Source organism: Martes martes (assembly GCF_963455335.1).
Source record: "Martes martes genome assembly, chromosome: 10".
Taxonomy (NCBI): domain Eukaryota; kingdom Metazoa; phylum Chordata; class Mammalia; order Carnivora; family Mustelidae; genus Martes; species Martes martes.
Genome location: NC_137898.1, coordinates 60,676,124 through 60,693,595, shown reverse-complemented (window position 1 = coordinate 60,693,595; position 17,472 = coordinate 60,676,124). Strand labels below are relative to the sequence as shown.

General features: G+C 49.2%; 2 protein-coding genes across 2 annotated transcripts; both read left to right on the top strand.

Moving 5' to 3' along the window:
• Positions 1 to 4,067: 4,067 nt before the first annotated feature.
• On the top strand, positions 4,068 to 5,039 carry LOC308350900 (olfactory receptor 2AT4; the record flags this gene model as incomplete). The annotated part of the gene is made up of 1 exon (XM_080816358.1): positions 4,068 to 5,039. The coding sequence occupies one exon, from the start codon at positions 4,068 to 4,070 to the stop codon at positions 5,037 to 5,039; it is 972 nt and encodes a 323-aa protein (XP_080672484.1).
• Positions 5,040 to 7,808: 2,769 nt separating this feature from the next.
• Positions 7,809 to 8,519, top strand: LOC308350899 (olfactory receptor 2AT4-like; the record flags this gene model as incomplete). Its single annotated transcript, XM_080816357.1, has 2 exons — positions 7,809 to 8,018; positions 8,073 to 8,519. 2 exons carry the CDS (start codon positions 7,809 to 7,811, stop codon positions 8,517 to 8,519), a joined length of 657 nt encoding a protein of 218 aa, XP_080672483.1.
• Between the last annotated feature and the right edge of the window lie 8,953 nt (positions 8,520 to 17,472).

Below are 17,472 nucleotides of genomic sequence, written 5' to 3'. Positions count from 1 at the left end.
GGGGAAATCCTGCCCCTCGGAGATTCTAGTTCTTGTTCTGTCACCGACTTAACTGTGCGACCTTGAGCAAACCACAGCCCATTTCTGAGCCCTCCCTCCCCACCCCCATTTGTGTGCCCTAGCTGTATGAGAAATGGTCAAACTAAAACTCTCTCCTCGCTAATGACCCCTTCATGCCGGGTTCATGATTCAGCAACCACTCAAGGCCTGCTGGGAAAGCTGCGTTCCGGCTCCCATCTCTGGACCACCAAGCTCCTGGTAGGGGTGGTGGCTCACTTTCCAATAGAAATAATCGGGCTCCATGATGGCCCTGCAGGGGCTCGGGCCTGGTGGACCCACGGACACAGAAAGAGACAGAGACACCCCCACCCCCAGTATGATCGTAGTGATGACGAAGGAAAGCACAGGGACCCTGAAAGCCAGAAAAGAGGGCCCAAGCCAGCCAAGACCAGCGAAGCCTCTTGGGAGAGGGAGCATTTGAGTTGAGGCAGGCAGAAGAAGGCGGCGAGAGTAAGGAGTTACCAGGTGACGAGAGTAAGAAGAAATAAGGCTGCCGGAAGATCGATCTTGGACGGCAGGCGAGCGGGTCATCTTATCTCATGAAAAATCCTTATGAACACCACATAGGAGCCAGAAAGCTGGTCTCAAGACGCGCCTTGGCTGTGAACTTGTTGGCTGACCTTGAGAAGACGCTCTGTTTCCCGACTTCAGACAGCATTTGCCCTCTCTACCAGTGTTGTTGAGTAGAAGCGGGACAGAGGAGCGAGGATAGGGGCTACTGATGGACTTGCTGGCTCTGAATTTTTGCACCTCACAACCCAGCTCGACTTAACTCAGTGACCATCAGTCCCAAATCATCTCCCCTGAGCTATAATGACATGTAGGCAAATGCAGCTGGCACCATTTGGGGGTATGAGGAAAACCTGTTCAGCTGGCCAAGGCAGGTTGGGTCTGGTGGTCTCGTTAGCTGAGAATTAACTCTTTTCAGCTGGGGTGCAGCAGCTTTGCTCTCCTGCCTGGGGACTGGGGCCTGACCTTCAGAACACAATATTTTTTTTCTTTCAAGGAAGCATTCACAATGAAGTGGTTTGTTCCATGCGTCTTTTGGGAAAGGCATTTTACCAGCCTTCACTCCCTAAGGAGAAACCAGGCCACCCACCACACACACTAAAGAGATTAAAGAACAAATTGAAATTACTTTTTTTCCCCCAAATTGAAATTTCTGATTGTGGCTGCCAATATCAGCTTAGAAATGGAGAAGAAAAGAGAAAAAACTTTGCCCCAATATCTTCCCAAATGAAAACTTCCAGATTGTCCAGGGAACATGATCTAGAGAGAGAGCCCCAATCTGGGAGTCTGAGACCTGAGTTCTGGTCCTCGTTCTGTGACTGACTGGCCTCATGTGATCTTGGGCAAGGCTTTGGCCTTTCGGTCTATAAAGAAAAAATCTGGCTGACCATTTTCAGGTTTGATATTCTTATGATTCAATGATATGAGAGAGGTTTTAGCAAAAGTCAGAGAAATAGGTCTGTTCTGGAAAAATCAAGGAGGGAGTCATTTTAGAAATCATCAAAGTTAATGAGGCCATGATATAAAGAGACCATGGGCTTGTTCCTGTGTATGAAAGGAATCCATATGCCAGTCAGTTGAGGGCCTCCAGGTCTGTGGGTGCTCAGAAGCACACATCTCTCCTTCCTTCACAGGGGAAGCCCCTGAGGTAGGGGCTTGTGCCTTAGGCACTGTCACAAACAAGAATATTGTGTTTGTCTCTGCAACAGTGGCCCCTAAGACCCCTAAGTTTCCAGTTTACTATAGTACCTTCTTAGCTGGGGCTAGGGAAGTCTACAGGCTACCATTCATCAGGAAATCCTGCTCTCCTGCAGCAGCAACTAGGGGGGAGGGAACAAATCATATCACACAGGAAAGCCTTCCAATCTTTCTTCCTGCCACTGGATTGAATATACCTTTAACCCTGACTCCTATCAGCAAGAGACTTCTCCAACAAAAGCGTGCCTCTGCCATTCCTCTCACTGTAGTAGGACAAAAAGCCATACACACAGAGGCAAGATTTAAAATATCCTGCTGTTTTTGTTTGCCTGCTTGCTTGCTTGTATAAAAAAGGTATAACTCAGGCGTAATAAAGCCTACAATATTAGGTACAGATATACATCTAGCTATAAATATAGCTATAGCTCTAGATTCAGACATCATAGTCACAGACACAGATACAGATATTGATATACATACAAATATAGATCTATAGGGGCACCGGGTGGCTCAGTCAGTTAAGCAGCTGCCTTCAGCTCAGATCATGATACCAGGGTCCTGTGATCAAGCCCCGCATTGGGGTCCCTGCTCAGCGGGGAGTCTGCTTCTCCCTCTGCCCCCCAGCCCTGCTCATATTCTCTCTCTCTCTCTCTCTCTTTCCCTCTCTCAAATAAATAAAATCTTTTTTTAAAAAGACAAATATAGATGTATAAATGTAAATAGATCAGCTAAAGATATAGCATATTTCCAGCAATCCAGAAGGCTCCTTTGAGCCCAGCCTAGTCAAATCTCCCCACAAAGTTGAGCTAATCAAGGCTTGAGTTAGGTTCAGTTTCAGTTTTCGTAAGATTCATTCTAACTTGGACTTGCTCTTGTTCTTAAGGTACGGCCTCCTGGGCTGTGGATTGTTAACGTGGCAGATCTCTGTCTCCTCAGCCCTGAAAGATTGTAGATTTGCTTCTACCCTTTGGAGGTTTTGAACCTAAGCTTTAGCAACCTTGCCACCTACTCCCTCAACACACACACACACACACACACACACACATGGCTTCAGTTTTTTGTTTGTTTGTTTGTTTGTTTTTTACAGCTTCAGAAATTTTGAAAATGTTTTGAGGATAAGACCTTTATGTTTTGGAGGCAGGCTCTTTCCCTCTAATCTCTTAAGCATCATGGGATCTACCTTTTAGAAGTCTCTTTATTGTTTTTTTTGGAAGCCTCAAGCCCTGCTTCCCAAACTCTTTTGCATAGCCCCCAGATTCAGAAGCTGTCCCATGGGGAAAACCTGTTATGCATTTAGATTGTCTTAAATTTCCAGCATGTTTTACAAACCTTTTTTGACTGCCAAAAAGCACTGCTGCTTTTTCCTTCCATCATCTGTGTCCTTCTGCCTGGGCCAAGTCCAAGCCACGCAGTGGTCCCCAAATCAAATAATTCCCAGGAAAGATAAGAACAAGTGATTGGCAGTTCGCTTTGGAGAGTCCCTCCTTGCTGGAGTTCCAATTCATTTCATCCTCATGGCAGCCATGTTTCTCCAATTTATTTAAAAAAATGTGATCTGTGTAATTTCTCCAAGTTTTCCTAGTTGTTGCCGTGCAAGAGTTGGGCCACCATGACCTATTACATCATACATGGAGTAGAAGTCCAGATACGTAGCTTAAGAGGTATATGGGAAAAAACACTACTCAAGGCATACAAGCAAGAAACAGGTTTAATAAGTATGTGAGCAGAAGCAGGTTGTGGAGAGCCTTGGAGACAGCAGCCCTTACAAGATGGCGGCGAGATGGTAGAATTTGAGTGAGTGCAAAACTAGAAACACAAGCGTAAGGACTTGATTTTAGAGAAGAGACATCCCAAGCCAGACAACATGGGACCCAAGATGAAGACCAGAAGAACTCTTTCCAAGCATTTTTCACAATTATAATTCCGTAATCAACTGTTAAGATCTGACTTTCCCAGTAAGACGTGAACTCTCAAATAGGAATTTTGTCTGCTTTCTTCACTTTCGTCACTATATCACATGAACACAACATAATGACTTCCGTCTGGTAGGTTATTATGAACTAGTAATTAATATTTGACCAAAGAAGAAAGGGAGGAATTTGGGGTTCCCATGATAGATATCAATACATACCACAACTTACAATCAGTCTTCTAGAATTGGCTGTAAGTGATTGTGCTTATGTTAACTATGAACATTAAAAAATGTCATTCCAGAGTCCTTTGTTTCTATGGTTTTCAGCTATCTCCAGGATCCAGATGTTCCAGCTGCCTATCTCCCAGAAATCCAGCTCTGCTTCACTATGGAGGCCACAACCTGCAATGGATCAGCGGATGGATCACCAGTCTTCTACCTGGTGGGAATCCCCTCTCTGCCAGAGACCTTCTTCCTCCCTGTGTTCTTTATTTTCCTGTTCTTCTATCTTCTCATCCTTATGGGAAATGCCCTGATCCTCGTGGCTGTGGTGGCAGAGCCCAGCCTCCACAAGCCCATGTACTTCTTCCTGATCAACCTCTCAACCCTGGACATTCTCTTCACCACAACCACTGTCCCCAAGATGCTGTCCCTGTTCCTGCTTGGAGACCACTTCCTCAGCTTCCCTGCCTGCTTATTGCAAATGTACCTCTTCCAAAGCTTCACATGTTCAGAAGCCTTCATCCTGGTGGTCATGGCCTATGACCGCTATGTGGCTATCTGCCGCCCCCTGCACTACCCTGTCCACATGACCCCACAGACCAATGCTGCACTGGCAGCCTGTGCCTGGTTTATCGCTCTCCTCCTGCCCATCCCAGCAGCGGTCAAGACCTCCCAGATGGCGTATAACAACATCGCTCACATCTACCATTGTTTCTGTGATCACCTGGCTCTGGTACAGGCCTCCTGCTCTGACACCATGCCCCAGACCCTCATGGGCTTCTGCATCGCCATGGTGGTATCCTTCCTGCCCCTTCTCCTGGTGCTTCTCTCCTATGCCCACATCCTGGCTTCGGTACTTCGCATCAGCTCCCGAGAAGGACGTTCGAAAGCCTTCTCCACCTGCAGCTCTCACCTCCTGGTTGTTGGTACCTACTACTCATCCATTGCCATAGCCTATGTGGCCTACAGGGCCGACCTGCCCCTCGACTTCCACATCATGGGCAATGTGGCATATGCCATTCTCACACCAATCCTCAACCCTCTCATTTATACGCTGAGAAACAAGGATGTCAAGGCAGCCATCACCAAAATCACCTATCTCAAGACCCAGTCTTGGATAAGAACCCTCGCACTTTAGATGCAGATAATTCTGCACTCAGGACACTAAATAACAGCACCCGAGACAGATTAGGAGCTCAATAAATATTGTTGAGTAAATAAATTAATGAATATAGAATGATAACAGAGAATTCAACTGAACAGACGGTTCCAACAGGCCAAGTCATATCCATGCATTTCAGGCAGACTTCCCATTAAAATAAAAAGTCTGCACCATTGGCATAAAGGGCTGAGCTCTTGAGGGTTGTTAATGATACTCATCTCGTTATCAGCAAAGTCTAGGGACAAATCCTACCCTCCCCCGTATATGTCCTAAGTGATGCCAGGGAGTTGATCTCTGAGGGATGGAGGGTACAGTTCCCATAGGAGGACCATCTTGAAAGAAAACACCCAAGAGACCTGCCTAAAAGGAGAGAGCTTAGGGTCTAATGGGTCATGGCTCCACAGCAAAAAGGCCTTGCATGGAGATACCACAGGAGATACCCATGTGGACCAGGGTTAGCCGGTGAGTAGGGCCAGGGATAAAGTGCCCCACGACAGGCAGAGAATGCCGGGGTGGGAAAACAAGGCAGAGAGGCCAGGACCTGTAAACCAGGACCAGGGATGAGGAAGAGAGATTGGGTGCACAAGATGGAGGCAACCAGGATCCAGGCTGGCTGTGGATACACGGGCTGTGGGACCTTAGACCACCTATCCTGGCAGATCTGGACAAGGTGCACCTCTGGGTGGGATTGCAAAGCAGCCAAGCAGAGGAGGGAAGAGAAAACTGCTGGACTCAGTGACCCCTGAGGACCCCTCTGGCCTTGACCCTCGGCGTTTCTGCCTCCCAGATGTCCTACTCTGCCTCACCGGGGACTGTTGGCCACAACTCCCTCTCTGAGCGCAGAAATGCCCGTGCCATACAGTCGCATTCCCTCAGGTGTGAGAAAATCCCAGAGGCCCAATGTCTCAGGGTGGGGTTCGGAAAGTAAGGGATAAACCTCTCAATTTGGGACTTTCACTCTTGGGCAAGGTCTTTGGGTCTGACTTCTGGAAGATTTCAAAGGAACTTTTGAATTGGCAGATACCACACCTTGTTTCAGCACTTGCCAGAGGGAGACTCAGAAAGAAATATGAAATATAGATTTGTCTGATGTTATCAATGGAAAAAAAAAACGGAAAGAGAAACAGAAAATCTTGGTCCTAGTATTTTCTCCTCAAGGTTCTTCCCTGGAAACTTGAACTTCTGGATCCTCCAGGAAACATGACATAGAAGAAAGAGCCTGTTTTGGGAAACAAAGGCCTGAGCTCTGGTGGGGTGCCCTGCAGGTTGCCTGTGGCAACTGGGAAAGTCCCTTTCTTTCTTTCTTTTTAAAAAATATTTGTTTATGTATTTGAGAGAGACAGAGAGACTGGGGGGAGGGGAAGAGGGAGAGAATCTTCAAGCCGACTCCTCCCTGAGCATGGAGCTCGACACGGGGCTCAATCCCACGACCCTGAGATCACCACCAAGTGTCAGACGCTTAACCGACTGAGTCTCCCAGGTGCTTCAACCCTCTGCCCTTTCTACGCTCACTCTCTGGTCTTTGGGGAGAAAATTGTTGCATTTGAAAATAAAAATGTTTTTTCCAGTTTTTACATTGCTGGTCTTCCACACAGAGGTGTGGTGAGAAGAGAGAGAAATTGGAGGTGACTCCAGGAAAATCATGGGGACACTGCTCAGGAGTCACCGGGATTAGTGAAACAGGAATACCGATATCAATATAGATTTCTCGGGACCCTTCATCCAAGGGACAAATCCAACAGGGAGGGCAAATCAGTATTTCCCTTAGCTCAAACCCCCAGATCTGTGGGTTGAAAACCCAGAATCCCTTCTGGTTCCTCTGGGAGGGGTTCTTTCACCTTTGAGCAGCTACTGCAAGCCAGTTTCTCTCTATGGTCAATGCCCCCCAGGTCACATGACAACTTCTGCCCAGGCACCAGGGGCCTGCTGGGTAGTGGGCATGCAATGGTTAAACAGAAGCCCCCCCGCTGAGCCGTGGCAGCCAGCTGGAAGCTACAGAAGCTACCTATGTCCTCTGGAGTCACACAGATGCTGTCTTGGATTCTTTGTTGCTGCCAGTTGTGGGAGAAGCCACCAACAGTTCTGACTCCAATCAGGAATGATTCTTCCCATCAAGAGCGTTTCCAATGTCACTCCCTTCACTGTAACCTGACAAAGAGCCCCACACCCAGAGACAACATAACACGTAACACGTAACACGTAACACAACTATAATTAAATAATTATGTGATAAAATAATTATGTGATTCGTTGCTTAATGTCTCTTTTTTCCACTAGAAACAGCTCCATGAAGTTAGAGACCGTCTCTGTCTTGTTCAAGTATTTACTCTATACCCGGCATGTGACACATGGTTGCATATTGTAGACACTTTCCCATACTTGATTATAAAAGAAAAGAGGGTAACCTTAATTGTGCAGTGATAATCACAAAAGTATCATTCCAGAAGCACTGATTGTTCTGATTTCCAGATGTGATTTGCCCCCAGACGTTTCCACTCCCTACTTCCTGGGCATCCATAGTAACCCACCACAGAGACCATAACCTGTAATAGATCAGAGGAATCCTCAGCCATCTTCTACCTGGTGGGCATTCCCTCTCTGCCCACATCCCTCTTTCTTCCTATCTTCTTTGTCTTTCTCCTGCTCTACCTATTCATCCTAGTGGCTGTGGTGGCAGAGCTCAGCCTCCACAAGCCCATGGACCTCTTTCTGATCAGTCTCTGAGTCCTGGACATCCTCTGCACCATGACCACTGTCCCTGAGATGCCATCCCTCCTCTTGCTTGGGGACCACTTCCTCAGTTTCCCCACCTGCTTCCTGCAGATTCACCTCTTCCACAGCTTCTCTTGCTCAGAAGCCTTCATCCTGGTGGCCGTGGCTATGACCGCTATGTGGCTATCTGCCGCCCCCTGGGCTATACCTTGTCCTCATGACCCGCACACCGATGCCACCCTGGTAGCCTGAGCTTGGCTCACTGCCCTCCTCCTGCACATCCCCACCGGGGTGCAGACTTCCCACTTGGCCTTTGACAACACTGCTCACATCTCTTGCTGCTTCTGCGACCACCTGGCTGTGGTCCAGAACTCCTGCTCTGACACCACGTCCCATACCCTCATGGGTTTCTGCATCACCATGGAGGTGTCCTTCCTGCCCCTTCTCCTGGTGCTTCTCTCCTGTGCCCATATCCTGGCTTTAGTGCTTTGCATCATCTCCCGAGAAGGACACTCAAAAGCCTCTTCCACCTGCTGCTCCCACCTCTTGGTGGTTGGTACCTACTACCTATGCATTGCCATAGCCTCTGTGGCCTACAGGGCCGACCTGCCCCTCGACTCCCACATCATGGGCAATGTGGTGTATGCTCTTCTTACCCCTGTCCTCAACCCGCTCATCTATGCCCTAAGGATGTCAAAGCAGCCATCACCAAAACGACAAGTTTCCAGGACCCAAAGAATGTGAGGAACCCTGATTCACAGGTGTAACTTTACCTACTCACAAATGCCAATAACAATAGAAAGAAAAGTAGAAAATTCAGATAGCCAGGTAGAACAAAAATCTGAAAATATACCCCTAGGTGTTTCTCCTCCGTTATAATAAAATAATGATTTTCTTTCCTTCTTTTTTTTTAAAAAGATTTTATTTATTCATTTGACACAGAGAGAGACACAGTGAGAGGAAACACAAGCAGAAGGAGTGGGAGAAGCAGGCTTCCCGCTGAGCAAGGAGTCTGACATGAGGCTGGATCCCAGGACCCTGGGATCATGAACTGAGCCAAAGGCAGCTGCTTAACCACTGAGCCACCTAGGCACCCACTTTTCCTTAATTAAAAGATAAAACATAAAGGATTTTTCTATTCAATTTTTAAGTTATGAATCCCAAATATCACAAGACTGTGAAGATAATTGTGATCACAATTCCATTAGTTCAAAGAATTTTGAATCTCAGAGACTTCAAGCCTTTGACTAGCAAGAAATTCCGTCTTTCCCCTTGTGTCTCTTCTTCCCATATTTCTAGATGTCCCCAGGATTGCCAACAGATAGTGTGAATCAGCCTTGCCCTTCTCTGCTGAGGTAGCATGTCAGAAATCCCCTTCGAGGAAAAAGTCTGACACTGCCACCGTCTCTGTCCTTGTTGCCTGAAAACTCACTGCCACAACAAATAATATAACACCAGTCCCTTGGGAAATTTTCCTCTGGTTTCTAGACACTCGTGTCATAAAAATAGAGCAGACCCTTCCTCTAGCTTCTGCTTAGGTAAGGGACGTTCCTTCCCAAACCTGTGTGGGCATCGAAGCCTTACAGTTCTTTTATTTCCCAGCCATTCCACAACAATGGGGAGCTAAGTAGAGAAGTCTCCCTTCACGGTTGCTATGCTGTGTCTACAACCTCTACTCTTTCCCCTTTTCCTCTTTCTGGCCCTAGCAGCCCAGCCAGGCTCCTTATTCCCCACCCCACCTCCCCACCCCCGCCATGCCAGATTGTCTCTTGAAGACCTGTCCAGCTTATCCAGACAGGGACAGACAGACCATACAGTGAAAGTATCTGGGGGACCCAGGTGACCGATAACCTCATCTCTGGCTCATCACAGATACTCTCATTCCAATTTCCAGGATTCAATGTTCTGCCACTCATGGCACTAACTTTAACCATTTTCCTGTTGCATAAAACCCAAGGTAGCTGGGAATTCAACTGGTGATGCAGCTCAGCCAAGGGGAGGATTTGTTCCCAGACTCCGTGTTCGACGGTCTCACCAATCCTGTTGTGGTCAGAAAGGGTTTCTGGAAGCAGAATGACAGCAAGGCTCTTGGTTTCCTTGTTGACTGCCCCTGAGCAACCGGAATCCGGACTCATGCTCTTCTATCTAAATCACATGCACTCTGCAGCACTTGCCTTAGTCCTTGAAATTGGTCTCTAGACCTCTATGGGACCACAGTCCTCAAGGTCTAAAAAAGACAACTTAGTAAGTTGCCTTGCCTCTGAGCTCCCTAAGCTCTTAGAATCTAACCTGGGGACTGGGAAGGGATTTTTTTTTTCTCTTTACTCCACTACCACCTGATAAACAACTCCACTAGTATCACCACATTACTACTGGAGTTCTGTCTTGTGCAACTTCTTTTCTGGTACCAGTTTCAGATTCAGTTCAGGGCTATGGTTTCCTGCGTGTCTGGCAGAGCCTCATGACATCTTTTCGTCTTCAGTTCCCCTTCTGAATCACATTGGATTACGGTGCTACAGAATCCCAGGCTTGTTCCACCCCATTCACTGGGTCCTTCTCCTAAACATTTTTCAGGAACGGATCTGAAATAATAGCAGCAACAATGATAACGATAATAATGTTTCCCGCCTGCAGCCTCACCCACCACGAGGCACAGTCAATGCGTATCTCCCAGTTAAAACAATAGTTTCAACCTTTATGCATCACAGGACACTATCAAGAAAGGGAAAAACCAATCCCCAGAATGGGAGAAAATATTTGCAAAGCATACACCTGACAAGGGATTAATATCCAGAATATATAAAGAACTCCTACAACTTCACAACAGAAAAATTAACACAATTCAAAGGTGGGTAAAGGAATTAAATAGACATTTCTCCAAGAAGATAAACAAATAGCAAATAAGCACATGGAAAGACACTCAACGACATTAGTTATCAGGAGAATGCAAATCAGAACTAAAATGAGAAACCAGTTCGCACAAATTAGGATGGGCGTTGTTAAGAAACACACACGTGCAGAAAATAGCAAGCGTCGGTGGGGACGTGGAAAAACTGGAATGCTCTGGCATTGCTGGTGGCTGCTGAATGCAAAGGCCTGGCCTAGGGTATGGCCCCTAGTGAGGGCTCAGTGTAGGACAGTGCTACCCAGGGGAGGGTGATTCTTGTGATAACGATGAAAGACCTCACAGAGTTAGAGGATGAAAACTCTTCTGTAGTTATGTGCGCTTGTATTTTTCCTGTAAGTGGACAGGTTGCCTCTGAGACCTGCTCTCCCCAAGAGGGACGCAGCGCAGCACAGGACGGATGGGCCTGCCTCCAGCCCATACACACGTACCTCCCTTTCCTCTTCCAAGCTTCCAGTTGCCCTAATTGGCCTCCAGCGGGGAAACCGTTCTCATTGAAGGGCCCTAATTAATCCCTAGGAATTCGGTTCCCCACTTTCTCCTCTCGCTCCACTCCAACTCCCTAGTTACTTGTTCCAGACAGGAAAGGAACTTTGTAGACTCCCTGAGGAAACAGAGGCCTGGGAGGGGATCACATGTGTGGCCTGTGCCAACTATCGTAATGAGGCCCCAGGAGACCCTGCCTCATCAAAGCAGACCCTGAACTTAGAAGGTGAATGCTCAGGCCCCTTCCCAGCCCCTGTTCTGGCTTCGTGTCCACACCCACTGTGCCCCATGTCATAGACATGGGCATTCTCGCCTGGCTCCCAACGAGCATCTCTGTTTATACAGCTCTTTCCATCCCATGGCTCTGGAGAGAGGGTCTGGGTCTCTGCCAGACTCAGGAGGTCCTGCCCTCACCACATCTGTTTCCATCACACACTTCTGCTCATCCTGCAAGGCTCAGAGCAAATGCTCCTCAGTGAAGTCTTAGCCCAGTGCTAGACAGGCCACTTCGCCTTCTGTGGGGCACCCATGGTGTGTGGCTCCTGGCAGAGCCCTTAGTGCTGAGGGCCTGGAGCACAGCTGGTTGTGTGCATGTCTTCTGGCCATGACCCCAGATCCATAAGCGAGTGGAAGCTGCATCCAAGGCAGAGGAGGCCTCAGTCTTCGTTCTGCTCTATTATCATCTTTATTCCAAAGTGAATGATGCTCTGCATTGTGTTTGTAACTGTAACTTAAAAATGGCTTCTGCAGTCAAAGAAAATTATGGAAGAAGACCTAAAGCTTTCCTTGGGTGCAGGACTCCTCAGAGCCTTTACTAGGTCCGTATCCACTGGGAATCTCTGAGAAGGTCATTGAGGATACAGCAGTTCCTAGACTTTCTCACGACAGACCTATTGACTCTCGAGGATCTTGTGGGGCCTGTACGCTATTGAACCACCCTGGAAAATTCTGATGTAGATTGCAATTCACAGGTACTCAGTCCAATTGGAAGAAAATTATTTTATTTTATTTTTAAATATTTTATTTATTTATTTGACACAGAGAGAGAGAGAAAGAGAGAGAGAGAGATCACAAGTAAGCAGAAAGGCAGGCAGAGGGAGAGGGAGAAGCAGGCTTCCCTTTGAGCAGGGAGCCTGATGCGGGGCTCGATTCCAGGACCCTGAGACCATGACCTGAGCCAAAGGCAGGTGCTTAACCAACTGAGCCACCCAGGCACCCTGAGGAAAATCATTTTAAAGCTTCACCTTTTATCATATTCCAAAATAAGCCCTAGGTGCATTAAAGAATGAATGCAAGAATGAAACTATAAAAACGAAAGGAGATGCAGGCGGGGAACTGTGGCTTCCCAGAGCCTGAGCCTGGCCCCCAGTGTTCTGTGATGATCTGTGGGATGAACACGGGGACTGCAGTGTCACTGACGGACATGCTATGGGGGTAACATGTGATTCGGTGTCTTAAACAGGCTGCTTCAGCTTCAAGATTGATGAGGGTCCATTTTGGCCATATTCCTCCTATGAAATTACATCTAGGAAACTAATAACTTCATACCTGGAAAATCTCCCTCATGGCACCACTTAATGTGACCATCACGTTGAGCCCACCCGCATAAAACAGCCTTTCATCCGAAGCAGTGACTTCAGCCCTGGGACAATCGTTCGCTGAAATATGGAGAGGGACCAGGGAAGGCTCTCCCAGCCTTTTCCCTGGCAGGGCCCAGCTTTCTGATCAGGACTTCTGCAGGGCTCTGTGGGTGTGAGCCACATACTTGGCATCCTAGCTCAGGTCTGGCCACTGTCACTCCTGGGCACCCAGGATCCTGACACCACAGGTCCTCTTACCAACTCCCCTTCTCTGGCACCCTCCCGTCCATTTCCATCCACCACCACAATGATTTAGCCTCATCTTCTTTCCCCTAAAGGGTCCCTGTCCCCCATCTCCAGGCCTGTGAGCTGCAAGGGCAGGGACCAAGTGTCCATGACACCCAGCTGAGGATCTCGTTCCACTGAATGGGTGGCTCCCACTGGTAGAGAAAAGTCTTGTCCAGAGATGGAAACGATGTTGGGACAGCTAGGGAGGGAGCTGGGCGCCTTCCAGTGTCCAGGTGCTCACCTCCCCTCCCCGAGCCCCAGAGTGGGAATGTGGTATGCTGGGTGGGCTCCTAGGGTCTTGGATTCTGGTGTCAGGCTTGGTCAGACCTAACATTCTGGGGCACGTGGGCAAATCCTACCCTACCCTGTGCCTCGGTCAGCTAAAGCACTGAGACCTGCAACCCATGATGTGACAGAACCAGCAGGGGGCCTGGTGAGGATGGGAACTCCGTCAGTAGAAGCCTCTCCCCATCCTTGAGTCTCTCCTGCTGAGCTCACCTTAACCACTAGAGGAGAGGCACGGTGGCCAGGAGGTCCCTTTTGCCCAATCCCCTTTCTCTGTCTCTCCTGCAGTTCGGCTCCAGCCCTGACTCCCCACCCCAGAGAGCAGGCACCGGAGGAGACCCACCCCTGGCTCTACACTGACTTGTCATGTGGCCACCGCCCCTCTCTGGGCCTCCGTTTCCCCATCCATACAATGGGGGACTAGAGGAGGTCACTTCTGGGACCCCTGTGGCTCAGACATTTCTAGTCGTCAGCTGCAGGAGGGAGAAGAGGCAGCATCGTTCATACCTGAGGCTGTGGGGACTCTGAGGAACAGGTCCTCCGTGGGGATCGGAACTCCAGAAGCTTCTGGAGAGGCTGGAGCAGGGACCGGTTTGGGAAGATCCTGTGTCAGAACTGAAGAGAGGGCAGGGGGAAGGTCTGGGAGAACAGTTTGAGTGAAGGCACCGAGGAGTCAAGTGAGGAGACCAGCCTGAAACGTGCAGATAGGCGGGGCACAGAGGACAAGACTGGGCCAGGTCATCTAGCATCTTCAATGTCAAGGAAGATGAAGTAGGGTTTGGCATAGAGTCCAATATGTGCTTTAGGAGGGTCACGTGACCGGAGTGTGGAGAAGGGTGGGCAGAGGCTGGGACGCCAGCCAGAAGGCTCCTGTGTTGGTCCGGGAGAAAAAGATAAGTACTGAGGAGAGGTAGTAGCCCTTATAGGAGTGGGGAGGGGAGGACTGGAACACTTGGAGGGAGAGATGACAGGCCTTAGTCACTGACTGGCCCTGGACTCGTAGACCTTAATTACCTCATAGATCACATACAGAAATCTTTTTTTTTTTTTTTAAAGATTTTATTTATCCATTCAACAGACAGAGATCACAAGTAGGCAGAGAGGCAGAGAGAGAGAGGGGTGGGGAAGCAGGCTCCCCGCTGAGCAGAGAGCCCCACGCGGGGCTCGATCCCAGGACCCCGAGATCACGACCCGAGCCGAAGGCAGAGGCTCAACCCACTGAGCCACCCAGGCGCCCCCACGTACAGAAATCTTACAGACGGGGAAAATGAGACTGGAAGCCGGTCAGAGCCCTGCTGAAGGTCACATAGAAAGATAGTGGTAAGACTGGTCCCAGGCCTCCTGGCTCCCAGCCCCAAACTCTTTCCCCACAGTGGTACTGAAACAAAAAAACAAAACAAAACAAAACCCAGAGTTAGAGCCTTGAATGCCAAGCCTGGGAATTTGGATTATTTCCATGAGCCAATGGGAGCCAAAGCAGATTCTTACTATTTGGCAACATTTCCTGTTTTGTTGCCTTCCCCAACAGGGAACCTTCTAGTGATGTTGCTAAAATGCAGGACTCAGTTGCTTGTAGATCACCCCAACCCCCTGAGCCTTCACACAGAAGACAGAGGCATCCTCTCCTCTTCTCTAGGAGAAGGCACAAAGCTCAGGGGTCCAGAGATTCACCTAAAGCCACACAGGGAGTTGGTAGCCTGGATTTTCCCCACATCCCGGGACAGCTCTCCTATCCCCTGGTAATGAGATGCAGAAGGCTGAAATGATGGGCCTGGAGGAGGAAGAGTCTGACTCAAGGTCACCACAAGTAGATGGTAGAAGCGGGACCTTGACCCCTGGGTTGGGGGGACTCCCAGGGCCGGTGCAGATGCCCACTAGCCGCCTCCCCTTCTCTGGCCTCCCTTCCACGGCTGCCGTCCCGTGAGCATGTCTGCATCCTGTCGCCCTCCCTCAGCCGGCATTGTGCCCCCATCTGTCTTGCCGGGGGCCAGTGCTGGGACATCTCCAGGCTGCCTTCAATTACGACCCAATAAATATGAGATGCGCTGTGCGAGGAGCCGCCGCTTGGGCCGACGGCCCCCCCACCGCCACCTCTCCCAGCCTCTGCGCCAAGGAAGATTGGATTTTGTGCCGTTCATTTTTTATCTCTCCTCCATGTAGGATGGGGAGATATAGGACGTGGGCAGTAGATAATTTTATCCTTCCCCCACTTATCGAGTGCAGCACCGAGATGAGTGTGTGTGATGTCCCCAGGTCGGCTGCTGCCGTCGCAGGGGGAGATCCACCACCCAAGCCACCAGCTCTGGGCTCCCGCTCTCTGCTGGAGCAGAGTGACCTGTGTAGTGGAAAGAGTCCTGGGCAGGAAGACAAGGGGCCAGGGTCCAAGCCTAGGGAAGCCTTGGGCAAGTGTCTGAAGACATTCTGTGAGGCCCTTCTTTATTTCAAGCCCTATGCAGGCAAGCAGGGGCCATAGAGCAAAGTCAGACCTGGCCCCTGCCCTCCAGTCAATTTCAAGTATATAGACAACCCCCTTGGAGGGGTGGCAGGTGTTGGCTCTGGACGTGAAGAGGGAGGACATGTCAGGCAGGGAATGACGGAAGGGTGGGAAAGGAAACCTTCAGGCAGAGGCCAAGGGAACTGAGTGAGTAACGTGTGCTCTGAGACCGTGAGTGTGGCTGGGACACAGATCAGGCAGAATGGGGGAGAGAAGAGTTTAAAGCAAGTAACTATCTGATCTGATCTGCATTTTATTTTATTTTTAAATATTTTATTCATTTGACAGATAGAGAGAGAGAGAGCACAAGCAAGAAGAGAGGTAGAGGGGGAGGGAGAAGCAGGCTCCCCACTGAGCAGGGAGCCCAACTCGGGATTCGATCTTAGGACCCTGCGATCATGGGCTGAGTTGAAGGCAGAGGCTTAATGGACTGAGCCACTTAGGACCCCCCAGATCTGCGTTTTCGAAAAATCTCTCCACCTACTGCCAGAAAAGCAGATTTGGGGGTGGTGATGGAGAATGAAGGCAGGGAGCTCTGGGAGGTTGACACCATCAGTGGTCCACAAGAGAGAAGATGAGGCCCTGGATTAGGGCAATAACATGAATCCAGAAATAATAATAATCTCTGTCACCATTATGATGAATACTACCAGCAAGTGTTAGGACCAGACAGGCACAGGGTAAGGATTTACATCAGTGTTTCTAATCCTCAAAACAAGTCTTCAAAGTAGGTTATTATCCCCATTTTGTACATTAGGGAATTAATCCTTGGGTAAATTAAGAGAGTTGTCCAAAGTCACATCTCCAGTAAATGGCAGAGGCAGGATTTCAACCCAGGTCTGTCTAACCCTAAAGCTCATACTCTTTCAACTGTGTTCTACATTTGAAAGAGAGTCTATGAGGGCATAGATCCATCTGATTTCTGCGTGGCTTGGGTGTGGGAAGCAAAGAGCGGAGGACTCCTGAGGACTGTGTGTGCTTCTGGCCAGGGAGGCGGAGGTGGGGAGAAGGAGCCCAGGAGGAAGGGCAGGTTTGGGAGCAGCCCATGGGCTTGGTTTCGCCATGGAATTAGAGGGCAGTTCAGTATGTGGGTGTGGAGCCCAGACCTAGCGTGGAGACAGAGATTCAGGAATGGCCACAGCTGTGAGAGTGGCTTTGGTCATTAGAGGGAATGTATACAGCAAATGGAAGATCAAGGTTGGAACTTAGAATTCCAGTCTTTAGAGGATGAGCAGCAGAGGACAGGTAAGGAATCAGAGTGGTATAACGTGATGTCAGCCCAGGAGGAATGGAATTGCTTCCTGAACTCAAGGAGTCTGAGGCTGCCGGGTGACCTGGGCTGACGGTCCAGCAGGCTGCAGGGCGGCAGAGGAACTCCGTGGAGCTCCGTGGAGCAGCCCTTGGAAACCTTGGCAATGCAGCCGTCCTGGGCCCAGTGTTACCGAATGGCTGGAGGGGTCTATCCACACCAGACCCACAACCCTGAATTCTCTCTCTGCATTAGGTCCGGGGACGTCTTTTGAAGCTTCTTTTTAATCTCGATTACATTGGCCATGGAAGTGCTGCATCTGGAACGTGTTTTACAACTTATGGAGCGATCCCGTGTTTGGCAGACGGGTTTTTTCCAGCTGTGGATGGGCATGCCGTTTTCCCTTCGGA